The sequence below is a fragment of the Vitis vinifera genome, chromosome 8 (assembly GCF_030704535.1).
Source record: "Vitis vinifera cultivar Pinot Noir 40024 chromosome 8, ASM3070453v1".
Classification (NCBI taxonomy): Eukaryota; Viridiplantae; Streptophyta; class Magnoliopsida; order Vitales; family Vitaceae; genus Vitis; species Vitis vinifera.
Window position 1 is genome coordinate 13,777,396 of NC_081812.1, and position 20,997 is coordinate 13,798,392.

The 20,997-nt window shown below is 35.0% G+C and overlaps 1 protein-coding gene across 6 annotated transcripts; it reads left to right on the forward strand.

Annotated features, from left to right (window-relative positions):
* The first annotated feature begins 5,540 nt into the window (after positions 1-5,540).
* On the forward strand, positions 5,541-19,958 carry LOC100248287 (TSL-kinase interacting protein 1). 6 transcript variants are annotated; one of them, XM_010655304.3, is made up of 15 exons: positions 5,541-5,644; positions 5,802-5,908; positions 7,337-7,567; positions 8,941-9,023; positions 9,111-9,158; positions 10,068-10,177; positions 13,345-13,429; positions 13,531-13,813; positions 15,876-16,013; positions 16,118-16,269; positions 16,384-16,622; positions 16,711-17,086; positions 18,249-18,668; positions 18,769-18,897; positions 19,166-19,958. In XM_010655304.3, exons 3-15 carry the CDS (start codon positions 7,444-7,446, stop codon positions 19,391-19,393), a joined length of 2,415 nt encoding a protein of 804 aa, XP_010653606.1. In that variant the 5' UTR covers positions 5,541-5,644; positions 5,802-5,908; positions 7,337-7,443; the 3' UTR covers positions 19,394-19,958. The 6 variants fall into 6 exon arrangements, with proteins under 6 accessions (XP_010653606.1, XP_010653607.1, XP_059594998.1 ...); XM_059739015.1 differs by having other exon boundaries at positions 5,565-5,644; positions 5,805-5,908; XM_019221773.2 differs by lacking the exon at positions 5,541-5,644 and adding an exon at positions 6,012-6,090 and having other exon boundaries at positions 5,652-5,908.
* The last annotated feature ends 1,039 nt before the right edge of the window (positions 19,959-20,997 follow it).

Here is a 20,997-nt window from a genome sequence, read left to right on the forward strand (position 1 = left end):
TTCCCCTGGGTTACTTCTCTTGCTTTCTTCTTTTCTTAGTTTTTTATATCACTCTTTTTGGCTTATATTCCGGGGCCTTGTCAAAAGGTTTGCCTTTGAAAGCCAGAAAGCACCTTCTCCCTTGGATGCCCGATTGCCATTGGAATATCATGGGCACTGCCAGTGGGTCATTTTCTGTTTCTTTGCTTCTGTCCCAATTGCCTCCAAAGAAATTTGAACTTGTCCTAAAAATCAATAAATAGGATCTGTTAGTTGAAAATTTATACTCAAAATTATATTGGGGTAATTCAGCCCATTTGATTTAATACAAACTTTTGGGCAATTTTGAAGGAAAAATGCATTTATATGAGATGTGGTTAAAATCCATTTAATAAGACCCACTCTTAACGAATATGAAAATGGTCTCTAATGTGTAAAAATGTGGAGTGCTCCATGAAATTAAATTTGTATCAACACATTCTCCCTTTCTTGAATGAAACTTCATACTCCGTTGATTGGCAATTAACAGGGTTAATTTCATTAATCTTCCTTGAGATTTCATCTAAATACATTTTGTTCTCGTAGATTTGAAATTTCATTAAATACCTCATTTATCCTTTTCATTTCTTATTTTATTGTGTGATGAATTTTCAAACCTACGAGGCTACAAGGGTTAAATGTATTAAGCTAAAACATTTGAGAAGGTGAATGAAATTAACTCTTATTAATATAATTATAATAATATATTAATTATCATTACTATTATTGTAGGTGACTAATAATGTTATAAAAATCTCCAAAATTGCAAGTAATAAAAATGAAAGTTCAATATCATACTTCCTGTCATGACAATTAGATTAACATAAAATAGGGATTCGTTGACTAGTCCTTTCAAAACCTTATGTTCATGCATCGAGAAAAACTCATATCCTTTCTTGTAGACTAGAGACTCTTATCCCTTTGGAATTAACATTATTTTATATTTTTTTTCTTCTATGCCAATACATCAATGAAAACTCATAGACCTTTTCTTGTAGAGTAAAAACCCTTGTCCTTCTGGGAGTATTGTATATTTCTTTTCTTCCCATTAAAGAAACTAAAATAAAAGGGTAGTCATCTCACTAAGAGATATGTCTCATAATTGTAGATGGCCGGTTACTCCGTTAGGAGATGTGTCCCCATGTTTTATTTATTTTTAGAGAAAATAATATTTAAGTGGGATTGTTTTTTTTTTCTTAAAAAAAAAAAAACTTAAATGGGCCACAAACTTAAAAAACAATTATTTTATTTTTGTTTTATTTATTTATTTATTTATTAAAATTTAAACTGTTTTCAACAAATAATTCTATTTTAATAATTATGTTTAAAAATTATAAACTTATATATAATATTTCTAGAGGGTAATTTTTTAAGTTATAAAATCAACATTTTTTATGAAAAATAATGCAATAATGCATGATATATTGGGCATTATTTAATATTTATTATTTTTATTAACACAATAAATTATAATATACAAGTAGAACATTTTCTTGTGGATAGGCATTCCTAACAATGTATACTAAAGTTATTATTCCAATGAATTTCTTATAACCTAATCAATAGTTATCGTCTTTATGAAGTAATTATTATTAAATAATCATTAACATATAATTTTTTTTAAATATTGCCGATAAATAAGGATCGAATAATTTTTAAAAATAAATTTCAAGAAATATGATCAAATGAGTCCATTTTTTTCCTTTTATTTTTAAAAATTGATAAAAACAACTCCTAATACTTTATTTTAAAAAAAATCCAAATAATAACGTTGGAATAGTGTTGGAAAATTTTAAAACCAACATTTTTAAACCACCAAACAACCCCTAATATTTTCAAAAAAGGAAAAAGTCAATTCCGTAATTATTACTATAATATATATGGCATAATGAATAGCTAGCTATATTGGAGGACTGAAAGATCTTTGAAAGGGTAGGAAGAATCCTTATTCTATATGTGGAGGACTGTAAAAATATCACAATTTTTTTTTTCCTTTTCTACCTATTTTTCCACTAATGCTCTTGATTGGAATTCTTTTTTTCCAACAATATCACTGCCATCATAATGAAATTTTCAAGTGCACAACTTATCATTCGAATTTATCATTATTATTATTTGTCATTATATGATATATTTGATGTTTTTATAAGATTTTAAATAAAAATTTCTCATAATATTTCACAATATATTGGGGCAACACAACATTGTGATTTATTATATTAATTAAGCATGGAAAATAATTGCTTGTATATGATCTATTGGTTGTAAATTGATTTTCTTGTGATGTTTTATGTGTCGAATGAGGGTGACGAAATTGATAAAGTTCTGGTAATGGTGATTTCACGGCCCTTAGTTGTTTTATTAAGATTATGTTTGGTTCTTGAAAAATATTAAAGAAAAAAAATATTAAAGAAAATAATTTTCTTATGTTTGATTGTCTTATAAAAAATAGTAAAGAAAATTAAATATAATTCAAACTACTAAGAAATTTGTACATTTTCAAATTATTTAATCTTTATATCAATAAGTTAAAATAAATGAAATAAATTTCAAATAACACATAAAAATAATTTATTAACTTTAAATCTTTTTTTTTTTTTCTTTCGTTCAACTTTTTCTCTCTATTTTCTTTTCTTTGCATTTTCTTTCAAATTTTTCAAAAACCAAACATAACCTAAATTTTTAGTAATTAATAAAGTTATGGAATGTATTCCATTGCCTAAACAATGAATGCAAGCATAATCAAACATTTATGACAAGGTTTCCCTTTCCGAATCTTATTGATTTTTCATCCTATAGGAAAATGGTGACTTCATCAAATGAAGTTTACAACTCTCAAGTGAATTTAATGTCCAAGAACAACAAACAATGGTTTGTTAATATACTTGTTATTTTTTTTTAAGGTTACAAGTACATTGAGTGGCTCCCTATGCCCTAGATATCTCTAAGAACTTTTTAGGTGTTTTTCTTAATTTATAAGTCAACATCCAACATTACAATTTATTCAAGGTTATTATCTCATCAATTTGAGCTTTATAAGACAAAACATTAAATACGATATTTAATTATCAAGATATTCATAGGTGCATGCTTGGGCCTTTTTAAGCCAGCCTATCGAAAATCCTACCAAGATTTCCACTAATCAAGCACAAGATAGAAAAAATGAACATGATAACACAAAAAGTTACATGTAAAGGGGAAACACAAACCCACCACTCTCATACATGTACTTTTATTATTTTTTTACTTAAATAGTAACAAGTAAACGTGACCTAGCCTTGGATAAAACTCTTTTTCTCTCTCTCTCTCTCTCTCTCTCTCTCTCTCTCTCTTTCTTTGCATTCTAGACTTGAAAACCTTTTTATACATGAACAATAAGTATGCTATACCAGCAACCACTCCCTACTCCCATGTTGGCCCACTCGTAAGCTTTTATGTACTAAGTGGGTTGACATTTTCCTAAGTTAAGGAGAGATAGCCTTGGTTCCTCCGCCTTAATATTCAAGTGTTTTGCCTATTGTATTACCACATGTCCAACAATAGCTTCTAAACATTCTATTGAGATCACCCGTTGTCCCATCAATTACCTTCCTTGGATCTTAACACTTGTTGCCTAACGCATTCCCTATTGTGGCTCATTTAGAGATGTGTCTAGCTAATGACACATGTCTTAACAAGTTCCCTCCATTAGCTTACTTTCATGCCCATATAACTACCATGTGCAACACCCTTGGGCTAAGTGTCGATCCCAAAAGTCACCCATATGCTAAATCAGTATCCATTAGCCTATTTTCAAGTCATATGATTGGTGTCATTCATTATGTCACTAGCACATCTCAACCCTTGCCTTGTGCCACACAAGTCACGCTTTACACCATGGTTTACTCATCCTTTACCATAAAGTTGCACCCATGGATGTTCCATGTGGTGGCCTTTGTCATTGTGTCCATTGTGCCAACACATGTCAAGGCTTCCTCTCATGCCCGGCCTTATGTGTTGCAACACTTGTGTCATGTACTACACTTCTTGGCAATGCTCTCACATTGATGCAACTATATGTATAACCCTATTTATCTATGGCATCATGTCGTTGACCCATTCATTCTTGCATAAGGCCTTACACCCTCATGCTAACCCATTTGAGTCTTGTCCTTACCTTAAGGTGCTCTTTGGGTATGTTTCATTACATTAGGATGTTGGCCTAACCATCCCTTATAATTGTCATCTTTCAATTACCACTTCTTTAAAGAACATTCTAAACCATTTCAATTCTAACAAGAGGAAACATCACATACGCTTGAGCAAACATTTGATTTTTCAAAAATCATAATTAATTATAGAAAGAAATTTTCTGCATGCCACAACTTGAAGAATTCCTCATAGAGCATCCTCTTTAAAGGCTAAACTATCAAAAACCACAACTTCATTTTTTAGCCAAGTCGAGACACCCACTTACAACGTCTCATGTGTCTCATCGTGTGCCATGCTTTGTGTTATGTTGTCATGTCATGTCTCGACCATGTGTAACACAACAAATCTCATGCCTCTGGAGATAATAATTGTTTTCAACTTCCACAAACCCCTCTTATTTGAGTCAAGACTTGCCTCCCTTCATGCCTTAAGCCACATAGGTGTTAACACCTATATGCTCATGCTTTACATCATAAGTAGTGAAGGTGTCAACACCTCTTATCTCGACTTTGAGACTTAGTGATAATTTTACACCACATGCAGGTGTGAGAGACACACAGTATCTTATAATTAAAAGAATCATTTCTTCTTTTAGAAATATTTTTAATAAATAACCCATAATCATCACATCTTGAATAACATGTGAGCAACTATGAATTAAATTAAGTTTAAGATTAAAAGTTGATCCTTTAGATTCTAAAACACTATGTGACACAAAGAAACTTACCTCAATACACCCTCAATCCTAAGTAGAGACAATTCACAAGCATGGTACACAAGAACAAAGATATTTGTTGATCTAGTGGATTGAAAATTTACTCAAAAGTTGTAAACTTGCATTTTTATATGCTCTCAAGCATGAAAGCATAACATCAAATAATTCCAACAACGAATGACATTGAACTGGATACCATATCTCAATTATTGAAAAATAAAAAGAAAGGGACTTGGAATGTACAAGCAAAAGGAGTCTTTAGATGATATTTCTTTAATATCAAGTTTCATTGAATATACAAAAAAAATGTCAAGAGTTGACTATATTAATACTATCTATTTCAAAACCCTAATATATCAAGAAATGTAATAAGTAATGAATACGATCTTTATTTATATCACGTAAAATATTTATCTACCATCAATACAAATGATTTACTATTTCCCCTCTAATTTCATAATTTACATGGTGATGATTATTTCCCGTCTTATTTTATAATTTAAACCGTCATCATTAGGTTTTTTTATTGTGTAGTCATCCCCATTTACTTTTCATCCATTTATACCTACCTTATATTGCATGTGCCATGTTCCTTTCATATTATATAAAATCATTAGAAGAAAATACATTTTACCTTCTCTCATGATTAGGTCAAGATCTCAACATTTCATAGGGAAAAAGGAAAAATAGGGGGAAAAACAAAAAAGGAAAAGGGCGAAGGTGAGGACAAACCTTGCGATAGACTCAATATTCAATTTTTTTTTTCCCTATCCTTGTAAATTTCGAATAAGGCCTCACATTTTGCCTCTTTTTATTTTTTATTTTTATTTTTCTTTTTCTTTTTCTTTTTCCAAATTAAAATTTCTTTCTCTAACAGCAGACATCTGTCAAAGATTCTGTCTGAATTTTGTTCATTTCTCACCGTTTGCGATCATCATTTCAAGCATTCTGAGGGTTTTGTTGATCCTTCAGATTTCATTTCAGGTATTCTTGAAGCCCTAAATTTCATAGTGTTTTCTGGATGTGATTTGTGTTGGTGAAGTATAGCTCGAAACCCTAACTCTGTTTGGTTTCCGAGAAAATGCAGGAAAAGTAATGAAAATCAAAATTTTCGACCTAGGGTTTTGCGGTTTGGGGAAGGAAGAAAATAGAATAGCATAAGACTCGTAATTTTTATCTTCTTTTCTTTTTCCCTGGTTTTCTGAACAGTCAAACGCAGTTCTTTTGGCTTTGTTTTGCGAGGAAGATCATAATCATGGTTTTATTTGTTTTGCTTGCTATATATCATTATTGTTCCTTGAACAATGTACATTTGTAGATACAGTTTGATGGTGTTTTGTTAGTCTCAATTGAATTGGGCAGCTTGTGATGTCACTAGGGTTTGTTCTTTTGCTTTTGTTCTTCTTGTTTTTGCTAACACTTAGTTTCTGGTAATGTTATGATTAATCATGCATTGAAGTCATAGTTTGTATTCATTACTCATCAAAAAAACAAAAATTATGGTTTGGTTCATGTTATTCCATCAAACCATTTGAATGCTAGCCTTTTCTCGTGGTTTGAAGAATGACAGTTTTGAAGGATTCACTATTGTAATAAAATTGCGTGGTGTCTAAAATTTGGCCTCCCTTTGGTTGCTATATAAACACAGGAAAAGAAAAGAAATAGAATGTAAGAGTTATATCCTCTATTGTTTTTCTTATGAAAATTGAAAACTCAACTCAGCTGACAAAATGTGTATTGAACTCACAGGAGGAGGTTTTTTTTTCTTTTTTTTTGGGATCAAATGCTGATCTACACTATGTAAAATTTTATGTTTTTTAATTTAGACTTGTTTTCCCAGCAACCAATAGGAACCTTGTAGTTAGTATGCTTCTCATATTTATATTTCAGAGCTTTGTATTACCAGCAGAATGGTTAAAGATGATCATTGTTGATCAAGGATGGATGCATATCACATGTTCAATTGAGTTTTCTTTTTCTTTTCTCTGCTGATCAGCATGGCTCTCCAGATTTCTTTTTAAAACTCCTTATTAATCATGACTTTGTCTCTCACCAACTAAGAAGACAAAAATAAGTTACCATCAAAAAAGAAAAAAGAAAAAAATCATAAAATTTATTTAGGTAGCCGAACAATCAAAGTAACAAGATTTATGCATACTATGTTTATGCTTATAACAGATACATGAAACTTCATGATTCTGTTTTACAGAATGGAATCCTTTTTTTATGATTTCTTTATTTATTTAAAGCAAGCAAGATTGGTGCACATCTTCTCATGCATGTGCTTTTTCATGCATACGGTTGGCCGGATTCTTGATAATGGGATCTTATAATAACATACCTTGATATTAATTGATCTTCCTCTTTTTTCTTTTTTTGGATTCTAAGTTGTCCTCTTCTTGTTATAAATAGATCGCTGCATTTGGGCTATCTTGTAATTTGGAAGTGAAAGGATTTATCATTTGCGACGTGGGAATCTGAAAAGCATGAAAATCTAGTGTTCTTGTGATGACTTTAACATGCAGACTGAGGCACAGGTCTCTTTAGACTGTCAGGCAGTCCCTCATCCTGAAAATAATGTTATCAAGGATGGAGATCCTGGTGCACTCCCATCATCACCAAATCATGTTGCACCAAAGCCTGGTATGTTCTTGGGACTTATTATTTCTATTTATTGTTGGGTTGCAATTACCTTGATGCCTCTAGTAATTTTAGGGACCTCTTCAATCTTGATGCTTTTTGAGTAACGTTGACCTCCACTATAGTTTTGCTAATGCTATAGAGACTAGATACCTCTTAAATAAGTGTGTTTTAAATCGAAGATTAACAATCATTTGAACTAAATTTTTTACGGTAAACTAAAGGTCTACAATGGCCCATAGTATCAAACCTTGGCCAGCATGGGCTTGAACATAGCACAACCTTACCCTAGCACAAATGAGACTCAGGCTGGGCCTGGCCTTAAAGTGAGGCTCAAGACTAGGGCAGGTCCAACTCCAGTGGAGTGATTTTGACCCTTTAAGTGGGGTTTCAGATGCGCATAGTGATATTCTCCTTTGAAGAGTGGAAAGATGGCAGGAAATTGGGAGTTGATAAATACATCAGAGAGTGGAAAACTGGAAATTGAACTTGACACAAACTAAGGTGTGTCAGCAAAGGTGATTTTTTTGGTGCCATGTTTGTTTTTACAGAAAAAAAGTTGTGAAAAAAAAGAACTTTGCAATGATGGAGATTGGAAGTGGAACAATTGATAGTATCATCATTAAAATGGCTACCCCTATTACAGGAAAAAAAATTAAATACCCTCACCGATTACAGCAACTCATTAAAGACATACCAACTATAACAGCTATTCAACTCAGCGTTGGTGGCATTTATGGGAATGAATCCTAAAGCAGCTAAGCTTGGCTTGATGACTGAACCAAGCCCCAGGCTGGAAGGCATATTTGTGCCCTAAGCTTCAGAGCCAAAGCCTTCAGACCTGTTGGGATCTAACTCTTTCACTCCATGTTGGCTGTAAAGCTTTTAGGCCTGAGGTTTGAATGGCACAGGCACAAGTTGGTCTGACCCGACCTGACTTGTTTGACATTCCTATGGTAAACCCTTGGAGAGAAGCTCCTTGATAATATTATCTCTCTGTTGGGGAGGGCTTTGCTATGTTTAGAGGTACATGGTAATGTTAGGAGCATTTCCTGCAATGACTCATAATATTAGGAGAGGTAATGTAACTTTCCATTATTATCCTCTTATCTATTACAATATAAGTTTTGTTTCTTATGCCCTTGAGGCCTGGCTCAAGTGGTAAAGGGTGGGGGAGGGTTTGTGGGAGGTTCTAGGTTCAAGTCTCAATGGGGACCAAAAATTTACTTATCAAAAAGAAAAAAAAAAGTTTTGTTTCTTATAAAAAGATTTTTTATGTTTTTATCTTTACTTGTTTGAGGTGCTTTATTAAATGTGCTGCCATGTGTGGAAATCGCAAATTTCACTTCATATTAGTACACTGATATCTGATGCAGTTAAAAGGCAAACACGGCAATGGGCTGCTTGGACACGTCAAGAGGAGGAAAGTTTCTTCACTGCATTGCGACAAGTTGGCAAGGCATGTTTTTCTTGATATATTTTTGTTATTCAACTTCTATACTTTGCTATAGGTCCTAACTGCAAGAATATCAACTGTTAATTGCAGAATTTTGAGAAGATTACTTGTCGTGTCCAAAGTAAAAACAAGGATCAGGTGACGTTCTTTCTCATTAGGTTTAACTTCCAGATGAGATTGTGATATGTTTGATGGTTGATTGCGTTGAAGAATTAATCTATGTAAAAAGCTTTATAATGTTTTAACAGTTATTTACTTTCCAATATTTACTTCAAAAAATAAAATAGAATATCTTGTTATGCACTTATGCTAGTTCAACTATGTACCTTTCTTCTTTATTCATAGACTATATTGTCCATGATTTGTTACTACATCTATTAGGCTCCACGTTCCAACTTATGTTCAAGTTTTTAAATTTTGTCTTGAATGGAGAATTCTACTCAGGCCTTTTAAATATAAAACAAGGTATTAAATAATTAGGCGTTCTTTAATAGGACATAAGTGATCTACCAAAAAAATAGAAGGACATAAGTGAAATGGTGTTGGACTGTTGTTTCTGAAGGACATAATTAGGTGTTCTTCATAATTATTAATTTATATCAATGAATTTGTTCTCTTATCAAGAAATGGATGACATTAGATATGAGCACTTTAAAAGGGAATTTTTTTTTTTTTGTTACATATTTATTTTTTATGTTTGTAGAGGAGAAATATAAAAAGAATAAGAAATGGTTGAGTAAATTTTTAACCTTAAACCACCTTTTAGCAGTACTCACTAATTTTTTAAGACAAAGTTCACAATTGATTTGTCCTAGAAATTGCCAAAAACAGTCAAGTTAGCGCATATGATTTGTGTCCAGTTTTGCATTTGTAGTGTAACTTACAAACAAGATGCGATTTTAGTCCGTTACTCATCATCTTATGTCGTATGTACCCTATTGCTTATTTTGTTGTGTATGAAAACTATATTGGATGCTATCAGCGGGCATTTGACAAGTCCTTGCTGGTCTATTCTTCTAAGAATTTGGCAGTCCTTGTGATTTGCAGGTTAGACATTATTACTATCGTCTGGTGAGGCGTATGAACAAGCTGTTAGGTCCAGGATTCTCTCTGGATGCAAAAAACTCTAAGGATACTAATGCTGCGATGCTGCGATGGTAACCATTAACTATTGATTAATTTATTGCCTTTTATCCAGATTTCAATTATTATATGCTAGAGGATCTTTTTTTTCTTTTCTTTTTTAACTTAAGATGGCAACTGCTCTATTTCAAGGTTATTTTCTTCCAGTTATATTTTTTGAGAAAAGGTAGAAGTTGTTAAAGAAAAAAAGGAATTTAAAATAGGGGCTTGTTTGGCTAAAGAAAACCTTCTTTCACAAGAATTTACAATTTGGGCATTCTTTGTCTTACCAGAAATTAATGAAACTTCCAAATTTTTCTTTAGCTTCTGGATCGGCCCTTTTCTCCAGCAAGTTGCTTTCAATGTTATCATTGATATCATATTCTTTCTTCTTAAACCAGATCTCAATATCTGGATCTATGATACCTTAACAACTGTTTGACGCAAGATAGGTATAGAGCGAGCTCATTCTGGTCACTCTGTTGAACCACCTAAAGACCATTTGAACACCTATTATGTATGTGTTTGGTTGTGCTTTTTACTGCATCTATATGATAAGATCCCTGGTCTGATTGTGATTTATCTGTGGACGTTAACTAGATGCTAAAATATAATTAGCAATCATTCATCATATTTATTATATATAAAACTTTTACCGAAAACACCAAAGGGAGAGGGGATGGGAAGACCTTGGCCGAGTGTATAAGGATGCCCAGAAAAGAAAAAGGCTTAAAATTGACAGTAAATGCCAGTGAAACTAAACAAGGATAAGCTCCATTCTGCTAAGGAATGCCAAGGGGTGAGAAATATGCTCAGGGAAGGAAGTACTAGTGAGGGTTACATTTTTTTTTTCCAGTTGGGTGGCCCTCAGTACTAGTGATCAAGCTGGTGGTTTTTGGTCATGTGGGGAAAAAGGGCGTTGAAAATTTCAGGGGTTGAAAAAGGAGAGAAAAAAGAAAAGTTGGGGGGAGGGAGGAGGTTTGCCTACTTGGTTTTGTGTCACTTTAGGACTCTTGAAGAAAGTTTTTGTGATTTTTCTCAATGTTTGTGGCCCTTGTGATAGATAGGAGAGCAGAGTGCTTTCTGAGGAGTTGGGGCGTCTTATGGGTTAGTGAGGAGGATCCTGGTGTATAGCAGGTGATTTTAATTTGGTGCATTATCCTCATCAGTGGAGGTTCTGTATGAGAATACTTTCAGCCATGTGGAGTCATTTTTGGATTTTTTTTTTCATGAGTTTTGCTTGTGTAGTTTTTCCTCTGTGGGTGATCCTTATACATGGGTGGCTTGAGGCCGAAACCTAAGTCTTGATTGGATTGTTTCCTAGTGAGTGCTGATTGGAATGACATTTCTCAAGTGTGTCGTAGAATATCCTCTTGAGGCTCATTTTGTTCACTTTCCTGTCCTCATTGACAATGAAGGTTTGAGGCTTGAGAGATGTCCATATGGATTTAGGGATTTGTGGTTGAAGGAGGAAATCCAAGTTTTGTTATTGCTTGCAAGTTGAAGACACCGAACGACCTAAAGAAGTGGAACAGGAAAGTTTTCATAAATTTGGCATTCTATAAGTGCAAATCTTGGAGCAAATTAAGCATTAGGAGTTGGAAGAAAGAGAAGGATTAGATTTTTCTTCTGGAGGAATATAAAAGGCTGCCAATTTTAAGGAAACTAGTTGGCTGCAATAATCTAGGGTTTTATGGCTTAGACAGGAGACAGGAAAACTAAACTTCTCAATAAAATTGCTAATTCACATAGATGAAGTGATCGTCTTAGGAAGGTGTGCCTTTCCGAGGATAATGATATTTGAAAAGGGGTGGCTCTGTTTGTTTATTTGTTAATGTTTGTGTGTGTGTGTGTGTTTTAAAAAAATAAAAAATAAGAAACAAACATATTTATTGATATGAGTTTAACAAGAAGAACAAAGGATGAGAAATCCTTCCAAAATGTGCAAAATCTGATCAAAAGAAGAGGTGAAGAAAACTTCTCCGATGGAGTAAAGATACCATTCACCACTAGAGTACCACACAACCAAGGGGAAGCTACTGGACACTCCTCAAGGGGGTATAGGATTGGTATTTGAAAGGGGCAGGGATCTGACTGGTTGCGGGCTTTGGTATATACCATTAGGAAATTATGGATGTCTTTCTAAGCTTTCACTAGTATTTATGTGAGGAATAGGTGGTGAATTAAGTTTTGGATTGATGTTTGGTTTAGGGTGAAGACAGCTCAAGGATGGTTTACCAGGTGGTTGTTGTTGTTGTTTTCTTTCTTTCTTTCTTTGTTTTTAGTCTCTGATTACTGGTGCTCCAAGGGTGGGCAGGTCATCAGAACCCAAGTTCTACCAGAAGTTTCAACGATTGGGAGTTCGAGTGGGTTGTGGATTTTATGTTTGACTCTTACAGATGTAGCATTGTGGAGAATAGGAAGGATCTGGAAGGAGTCTTCCTGGGGTTGTTTTTCAGTTAAATTGTTCTCCTAGGTGCTTTCATTGCATCATTCTTTTATCTTGAGTTTTGTGTGTGTGCGGGTGTCTTGGTAAAGGAATCTTTGGCTAATCTAGTATTTTGAAAATGGATTATAAGTATGGGAGTCAGAATCATGCTAATAGAATTTTTATTTTTATGCTTTCATAGAGTTATTTCAACTATTTTGCTTCTAGCTCATTTTTCATTTTTGTTCAGTATGTTGGGTAAAATTGAATGGTAGCTGTTTTGATATCCTCTGGAATTTGGAAACAAATTCTTGATGGTGACTAGCCCTGGAATCTCTATTATTTGGTTGTGTATCTTATTAGGATCTTTATGTGACATGGTTCATACACTGGAGATATGAAGCACCGATAACAGTAACAATAATTCAATGTTTAATGGGGACCACAATTTCATCTGTTGGTCCAATCCTGTTCTTAACTACATGGCTTGGTTTCCTCATCCATCATCAAAGCATTAGTCCTGACTGCATGACGCTGTATTCATAATCAGTAGTTAGTAAATATCATGCTGTGACTACATTTACATATTTATGAAATTGAATCATATTTCCTGCCCATGTCACCAAAGAACTGGTTAATGGTTCCCCTTTTTATATTGTTCATTATACTAATATTATTGTATATTGGTTGATGAACTTGTAAGTTTAAACCTTTGGAGAAAATTACAACTGCCATGATTCAGGATTCCTGTTCTGTGTGTGACTTGTGTTACAGGTGGTCTTTACTGGAAAAATATAGCTGCAAAGCTTCAAAACTTCATCTGAAACCCCGGAGGTTTAAGATTTTCATAGAAGCCCTGGTTAGTAGAGACCATCTATATTCCATTATTGAATGCTTTCCTGCATATGAGAGCTTGATTCGTTCTGCATGTGGACTGACCAATTTATCTTTGCCATGTAGGAGCACCAACTATTGAAAGACCGAAAAAAGAATATAAGAAAACGACCTTCCCAGGGGGGAAATTGTTCTTCCACAGCTCCAAACACTGTCTCTAGTCAAAGCAGAGCATCAGGAAATGAGACTCGTGCTGTTAAACTGGTTCTAGTTGAGAGTCAAAATGTTCAAAAATTAGGACCTGGAAAAGGATCTTCATTGAAGCGGAATGTCAATGTAGGTGTTAACCGTAGCAACAGCAAAGGAGACTCATCTGCCATGAAAACAGCAAGACAACGACAGAAACCAGGTTATCTTTTAGCACTTTTCCCCTGATATAAAATACAAATCATAAAATTGCTTCATTTTTTTGGCTGGTAGGAAATATTAACAGGTAAAAGATCAAATCTGTTGATATTTGTTTATTGCATTAATTTTTGAGTAATTATTTGCATTCACAAGCATCCAAAGTCTACTTGCTGTATTGACTCTGAACTTGATTTTAGTAGATGCCTCAGATTGTGCGGCTTTGGAGTCTTTAATTTTATTGCAATCATGAAATAGAGATACTTGTATGATATCAACCTCTTCTGATTCCAGTGTTGGCCTTATACAATAGGCTGTAGTTGGTGGCATCCTAATTAAACTATTATGTGATATTTTCATTGAAATTTCTAGAAAGCTGAAATCAATTTAAATCTGTTCGTACCTCCAAGTCTCTTCAGACACCTTGTCTTTCAGATTAGAAGTCTAGTTAACTTATGTTATTCTTCCTTTTTTTTTTTTTTTTTCAGTGCATGTTGACCATATGATTGGAAATGGTGACATGAAGTGAATGTTATCGTCATTGTTCTCCCCCCCTTCTTTCCCCCCTTTCTTTCATTCTCTTATTTTCCTTCTCCCTTTTTAGGGATTAGGATTTGAATATTGTGTTGCTGAATATTCTATTGCCTTCTAGTCATTATTGGTGTTTTTATTTGGTGGTGAATTATGTGAAACCTTTTCCATTAGGCCAATGATGAACAAATGCAGTTCCTCTCCTGGGTTTAGTTTTAATGGGCATTATGCAATTTAATTTGCATACTAGAAAACTAGGTTCTTCTTGTTCAAATATCCCTGGTAAAGCAATTGCTTCACAAGAGCTCTCTCTCTCTGCGTCTTTCCACATTCAAATACTCTTGGTTACCCTCTCTCTCTCTCTTTGATGCACATGCATGCACTCGCTCTCTCTACCTCTCTCCCTCTTTCCACATTCAAATACTCCTGGTACTCTCTCTCTCTCTCTCTTTAATGCACACACATGCACTCACTTTCTCTGCCTCTCTCCTTCTTTCCATATTCAAATGCTCCTGGTCCCCCTCTCCCCCTCTCTCTGTGTGACGCACACACATGCACTCACGCTCTCTGCCTTTCTCCTTCTTTCCACATTCAAATATTCAGTTCCTCTCTCTCTCTCTCTTTGGCGCACACACTCTCTCTACCTCTCTCCCTCTTTCCACATTCAAATACTCCTGGTTACTCTCTCTCTCTCATGCACACACTTGCACTCGCTCTGTCTGCCTCTCTCCCTCTTTCCACATTCAAGTACTCCTGGCTCTCCCTCTCTCACGCACACACATGCACTCGCTCTCTCTGCCTCTCTCCCTCTTTCCGCATTCAAATAATCCTGGTTTCTTTCTCTCTCTCTGTGCTAGAGACCAGCACCCAAGTCAGCTCCCATCATCATGCTACATTTAATCCTTTGGGTTTGGATGTGTCAAACACCTACCTTTGTATTAGCTTGGGCCCTGTATTGTACAATTGAAAATGACCATTAATATCTAGTTATTATCTCTATTTTTCTTTTCTTCTTTTGTTCTCAGGCACATGTTACTAATCTCTGTTGTTTGCTTTGCATTTTCGTTTGCTATAATAGACACAAGGCTACTTGATAGGCTCTTCTTATATGACCAAATAGTCAAAATGAGGCTCAGTGATCTTTACTGTAATATTTGCCAACTAGAAATCTATGCTTAGAAGAGATAAATAAATGTTTTTTAGTAGGTCATTTTTGTCTTTCAAAGTTAGGATTCTTAGGAATATGTTTTTCCTAAGATTCAGATATAATTGAAATATATACTTAAATGGTAGGGCCTATGACTGAAGAACAGATATTTGTTTGTTGCATTTGGCACTTCTATTAGTCTATGATATAAGCACTGCCCTGCCTAAATAATAGGCCTTTCCTCTGATATTTTTCCTGTGATTTTTCTTTTCTTTTTGGTATCTGATTTACTGAAATAATAAACGCAAGTTCTTACGATATGCCATTCCATGGTCAAGTGCCACTTTAGTAAAATTTTGGTCTGGTCTTGTTGATTTTGGATTTCTAGCAGCTGCTGTTTCATCAGCTGCATATAAAAGATGGGAAAAAGCTGCAATTGCTGGGGTTTCTCTGGTTGCTGATGCTGCAGAGCATTTGGAGCGAACAACTAATGATAAAGAGGTTGAACATGACCAAAGTGCACCAGGTGAGTGTAGGCCAGCTTTTGGCAATACATTCTTGAAAGAAACTGAAAGCAGGACTCATTTAGAAATCTTCATAGCCATCTGATATTTACAGTCCTATTTCTAGGGCAAAGGGGTTTTGATGCTGTTGGAGAAGTTCTTCCCCCAGTTCCCACATTTTCACAAAATATGTTTGTTAAAAGCAATGTACAGACTTCTACGAAACTCAAGCTCCAGTTATTCCCAATTGATGAAGGTACTCGAAGAGCCTTGGAAATGGTAAGTAGAGAAGGAAATCATTTTAGTTGTTCCATGTAGAATTGGAGTTTTAACGGATGGATAAGCAGTAATCAGAAATTTAAAGGAAATATTTGGATGATCATCTTTTCACAGGATAAGCATAATCCTCACCTGGAGCTTACTTTAAGTACTCGTAAAAAAATATCATCAGTTTTGGAACATCTTACTCGCAAATGGGGCAATTCTGGCATAGCATCTGGAGAGTTGATGCTTTTTCCTTACAGTGTTCAGAGGGGGAACCTAGCAGGTCATCCGAGATGGACTCAGGACTCCAGTGTCACTGCAGCAGATGTATATGAAATTATTGGAAGTCCACCAGTTTTCCGTTTGAGGTTTGTTATTACTTTTCAACTAAAATATAATGCTTACACATTAATGCTGCTGTACTAAACCATCCTGCTTTGTGGTGTCTTTCTAAAGGTATGGCTGGTTTTCAAATACTGAGATTAGTTCTGTAGCATTTCAAGCACCTTTAGCATCCTGCACCATTCTGGGTGAACATAATATGGAAGTGAATAATAGGAAGAAACAGATTATGGATTCAAGGCCAATACATGCACCACCACCAACCGATCATCAATCTGAGAAACTTGTTGAACGTTGCAAAGATCGATCAACCTTATTGACAGGTAACACTGTCGTACCCTCGTCCAATAATGCACAGGAAGAGATGACCAGGTACGTCAATGTAGCTTCCAACAGCAATCTTATGGAGTCCTCTGAGGCTGCTGCTAATATATCATGGCACCAAAGGGAGAGTGAAGATGACAGTATCATGATGCCACTAGAAGAAGTGGTAATTTTCTCCTCCCCCACTACCCCTCCCCTACTGCAACTCGCTCCACCCATTACCATCTTGTCAGCATACGGGCCATCAATACAGATTTGGGCTTGTGCATCACTAACAACCTTCAAATTCTTGTGATTCATTGCCCAGTTGTCTCATCCAGCCTTAGCCTGATGCAAAACTTAGGGTTTGCAATATGAATCCTTCTCCACTGTTGGGATGTCTGAAAAATCTTCTTTTCTGCTAAAATACGAGATTTCAGCTCCCTGACAAATCTTATCACATCCTTTTCATAACCTAGTTGTGGCTTCTGTGCATTATACATGTGCATTTTCAGCAATTGCTACCACTGTTTTTCTTTTAACAGATTGGAAGCTCTTATTTGATCATCATTTTATTTATAAAATGCAGCTGCTATTGATGATTTGATGAGATTTCCTCTTCTATTCATTTTTTGTTTTTGATTTTTTTTTTTTTTTTTTTTTGTAAGACTTAGGTGGTGTTTGTTTTTTTGGCTTTTTGCTGAAAGCAATTTAGTTTTAGAATTTAGGTTATTTGTTTTTCTACTTTTTCATGACTTATTATAAACTTTTTACTAAATAGAAAAAGCCAAAATATGTAGCTTTTTCTAAATAGAAAAAAATAACATATTGGTTTTTTTTACTTTTTAATACTTAATAGAAATAAAATACTACAAAAACAAACAACCTAATATTTAACACTATTAAGCATTAAGGTTCTATTTAGAATTAAGTAAAAAAACAAACACCACCTTAGCATTTTTCCCCCTCTTAACTTGTCAATGGTCATAGACAAGATTGACTATTAATGGAGTTGACTATGATGGTACACATGCCTTTCATTACCACAGAAAAAATTTGAAAATTGTTTCTCTGACATTTAAAAAAGATTATCACCAAATAATAGAATTTAACATATTAGGAGTTGCAATGTCACCACAGACCCCCTTCGTTGTTTCAGGTAGAAACCAATTTTCATTCTCTAGCAAGTAGAAAGCCAACTTGCTATTGGGAAATACCTTCCATGGAAATGGATGGAGGCTTTGTTTATTTAGGTTGTCAATATAAAACTAGAAAACTAGTAGCTTTGGTGAATTTCTGCATTTATAATGCCATCTTTTTTACTTGTAATTTTTCCTGTGTATCATTAGGATGACCTTAGAATAAGCAGTAGTACTGCCCTATCAACTGGAGAATGGGCTGACAGCCTTACAAACATAAGTGTTGGGGATCTACTCGCAGACGTGTCTCAGGAGATGGATACCAGCTGCGTAAACCCACCTGTTTCTGGAAGCTCTCAATATCCTCAGCAGATCCCCTTCAGTTGTGATTCATTTGATGCTGCAATTGCTGCTCATATATCCAAACATCAAGATAAGACCAGCTTTCAATCAGCTTTGGTATCCCATGCGCCTTCCATCTGGGATGCTGAAGAAACATGTGATGGCTTCTCATTCCAAAAGAATCCTGTTTTTCATCAGGAGGTTCTGAGTTCATCCAAAATTGCTTCTCCAGGGGCTAGTGAACAGATTGCTAGAATTAATTCAGTGGGCTCTGGCTGCTTGATTGAGGTTTTATTTCATAAGCATGTTATATTCTAGATATCTTACATGGAAGAACTAATAACTGCTCACCAAGTGAACCATATGTAATATTTCAGTTTTTTTGTAGGAGTTGCCCAATGTGGAGCGACTTTTGGATGATCCTGCTCATGGAGACCTAATGGATGACAGTCCATCTGATCCTCACATGCTGGATAGTACTGCCAAGGATCTCAGTGGGCTTGCAGATATATACTGGGTACCTATTTTCTCACATCTACTTTCTTTTCATATTACTATTATAAGCTTCATATTCCATTCAGAGTTTGTTCACATTCTGAGGCCATGGGAATGTTTTGGTTACTCCTAATGAGTGTACCTATCTGTACCCTGTCCTAAAATGCTGTCAACATGAACTTGAGAAACTGTATAATATTGAACCATAGGGTGTATGAATCCTTATATTTACCATTTTTAGCATATTATTTTGGATAGGTGAGCTGATTTCCTTGTTCTCCACATTGCAGCCTGACTCTTTAGGACCCTTAGATTTGGATATACCTTCCTCTAGATACCATAACGAAGATCTAATCTTAAGCGAAAGCCTCAGTGGTTTGAAAAGCTTGATAGCGAACAGTGTGGATGCATTTCAAAATTGCTCCTTCTTCGGTTTGGACAAGAAAGAACCTGCATCAACAGTTGAAGCTCGAGAAACGGTCTCATTTGCAGATTTTAAAATTGGCAGTGGAGTATGACATTTTACCCAGTTAGGAGCTCAGGGATGACATTCTCACATCCATCTTATGCGCAGAAGTACAAGAAGCCTGAAATTTGCCCTCAGAAACTTGTAGCTAATTGCATTTCAGCGTAGTGTGGCAAGAGAATGGAAGGTGCTGTTACTTATCAAAAAAAAAAAAAAAGAACAAAGAAAAGAAAAGCAATGGAAGGTGCATTGCGAGGCAGGAGGACCTGAGATCAGACATTGTGCTGAACAATTACCCCTCTTCATAAAAACCGCTCCGTTGTTTGTACAAAAATAGACATGGAAAAATTTCATACAGATTTTTATGTGAATTGCTGATAATTTTGATACATTTATGTAAATCGCAATCTAGAAGCTGCTGATGCGAGGGGCTGTTTATAGTCTCAAAAGATATAAATAAGGGTGACTGCTCTCTCATTCAGTGCAGATGCCAGATTTAGATGATCGCTCCTATGGCTCCCTCTGTGGCAGTCTTCTAAAATAGCATAGGCTGTGAGGGTGTTTGGATGCATTCTGTAGGATGATCTGACTTTAAATAATCCAAAATTGTTTCCCAACGGTCTACTTGCAGTGCATTTGTTTTTTAATCTTGGTTTTGGTTTTCTTTTTCTCCCTTTTTAAAGGGGCTGGGGAATTGAGATGGCTTGGCATTGGCTCTTAGCGATCGTATTTTCCTTTTTTCCCTCATATTTTGGAATTGATTTATATTTGGGAACTTGAAACACCGCCATACTCCTCCATTCACCTCTGTAGGAATTGATATATAATAGCTGGGGAGTGAAAGTATCATTTATGCAAGACTACCTCATGCACCTACCTGTTAATCCAACTTTACTTGTGAATACATGACCTCAATTTTGAGTCTTTTGATCTTGGCTCTAGGTAATAGCCTAGTTTTTATCTTTGATAGCGCGCGTAAGGTCTTAGTTTGTAAGGATCGCGGATCTTTCTCCTCATAATTTTTCGGGAGTAATTAGATATGGGTGCATCATTTTGCTCTTTACCCGGTGGAATGCCGTCCGACCACATCACTTTGACTCATGACTGGCACAGTTCCAAAATGAACGGGACTGACTCGGCCATGTGGTTGCGGTTAGGCCGGCCGATGTGGATGTGGATGTGACCTATCTAAACTAATCACAAGTGAGCTAGGTGTCACAGGCATGAAGTTTCCCACAAGATTACAACCAAGAAAACCCACAAGGACACAATATTATAGGACTCAATTCCCCAACTTGTATTTTATTTTTTTTCTAAAGGATAAAGTCTCTCACAATCTTTTTGGTGAGTTTAAGCTCCCTCTTTCGCTATGTTTTTAAAGGTCGTCACTCTCTTTATACCTTTGTATATGTGTCTATTTCAAAAGTTACTATAGTCCTTTTTGTAGATGTGGCATTGACCACTCCCTATTTCTTAGTTCTATTCAAACTGAAATTACAATTAGAATTTGCTCAGTCATATTCAAATTACAATAACAATTAGAATTTGAACTCCTAGTCAAATTCAAATTATAATCAGAATTTGAATTCAACTCTAAGCTTTCAAATATCTTTGACTCATTCCTCATCCATATGAAACTCCTCATGTTGCTACCAC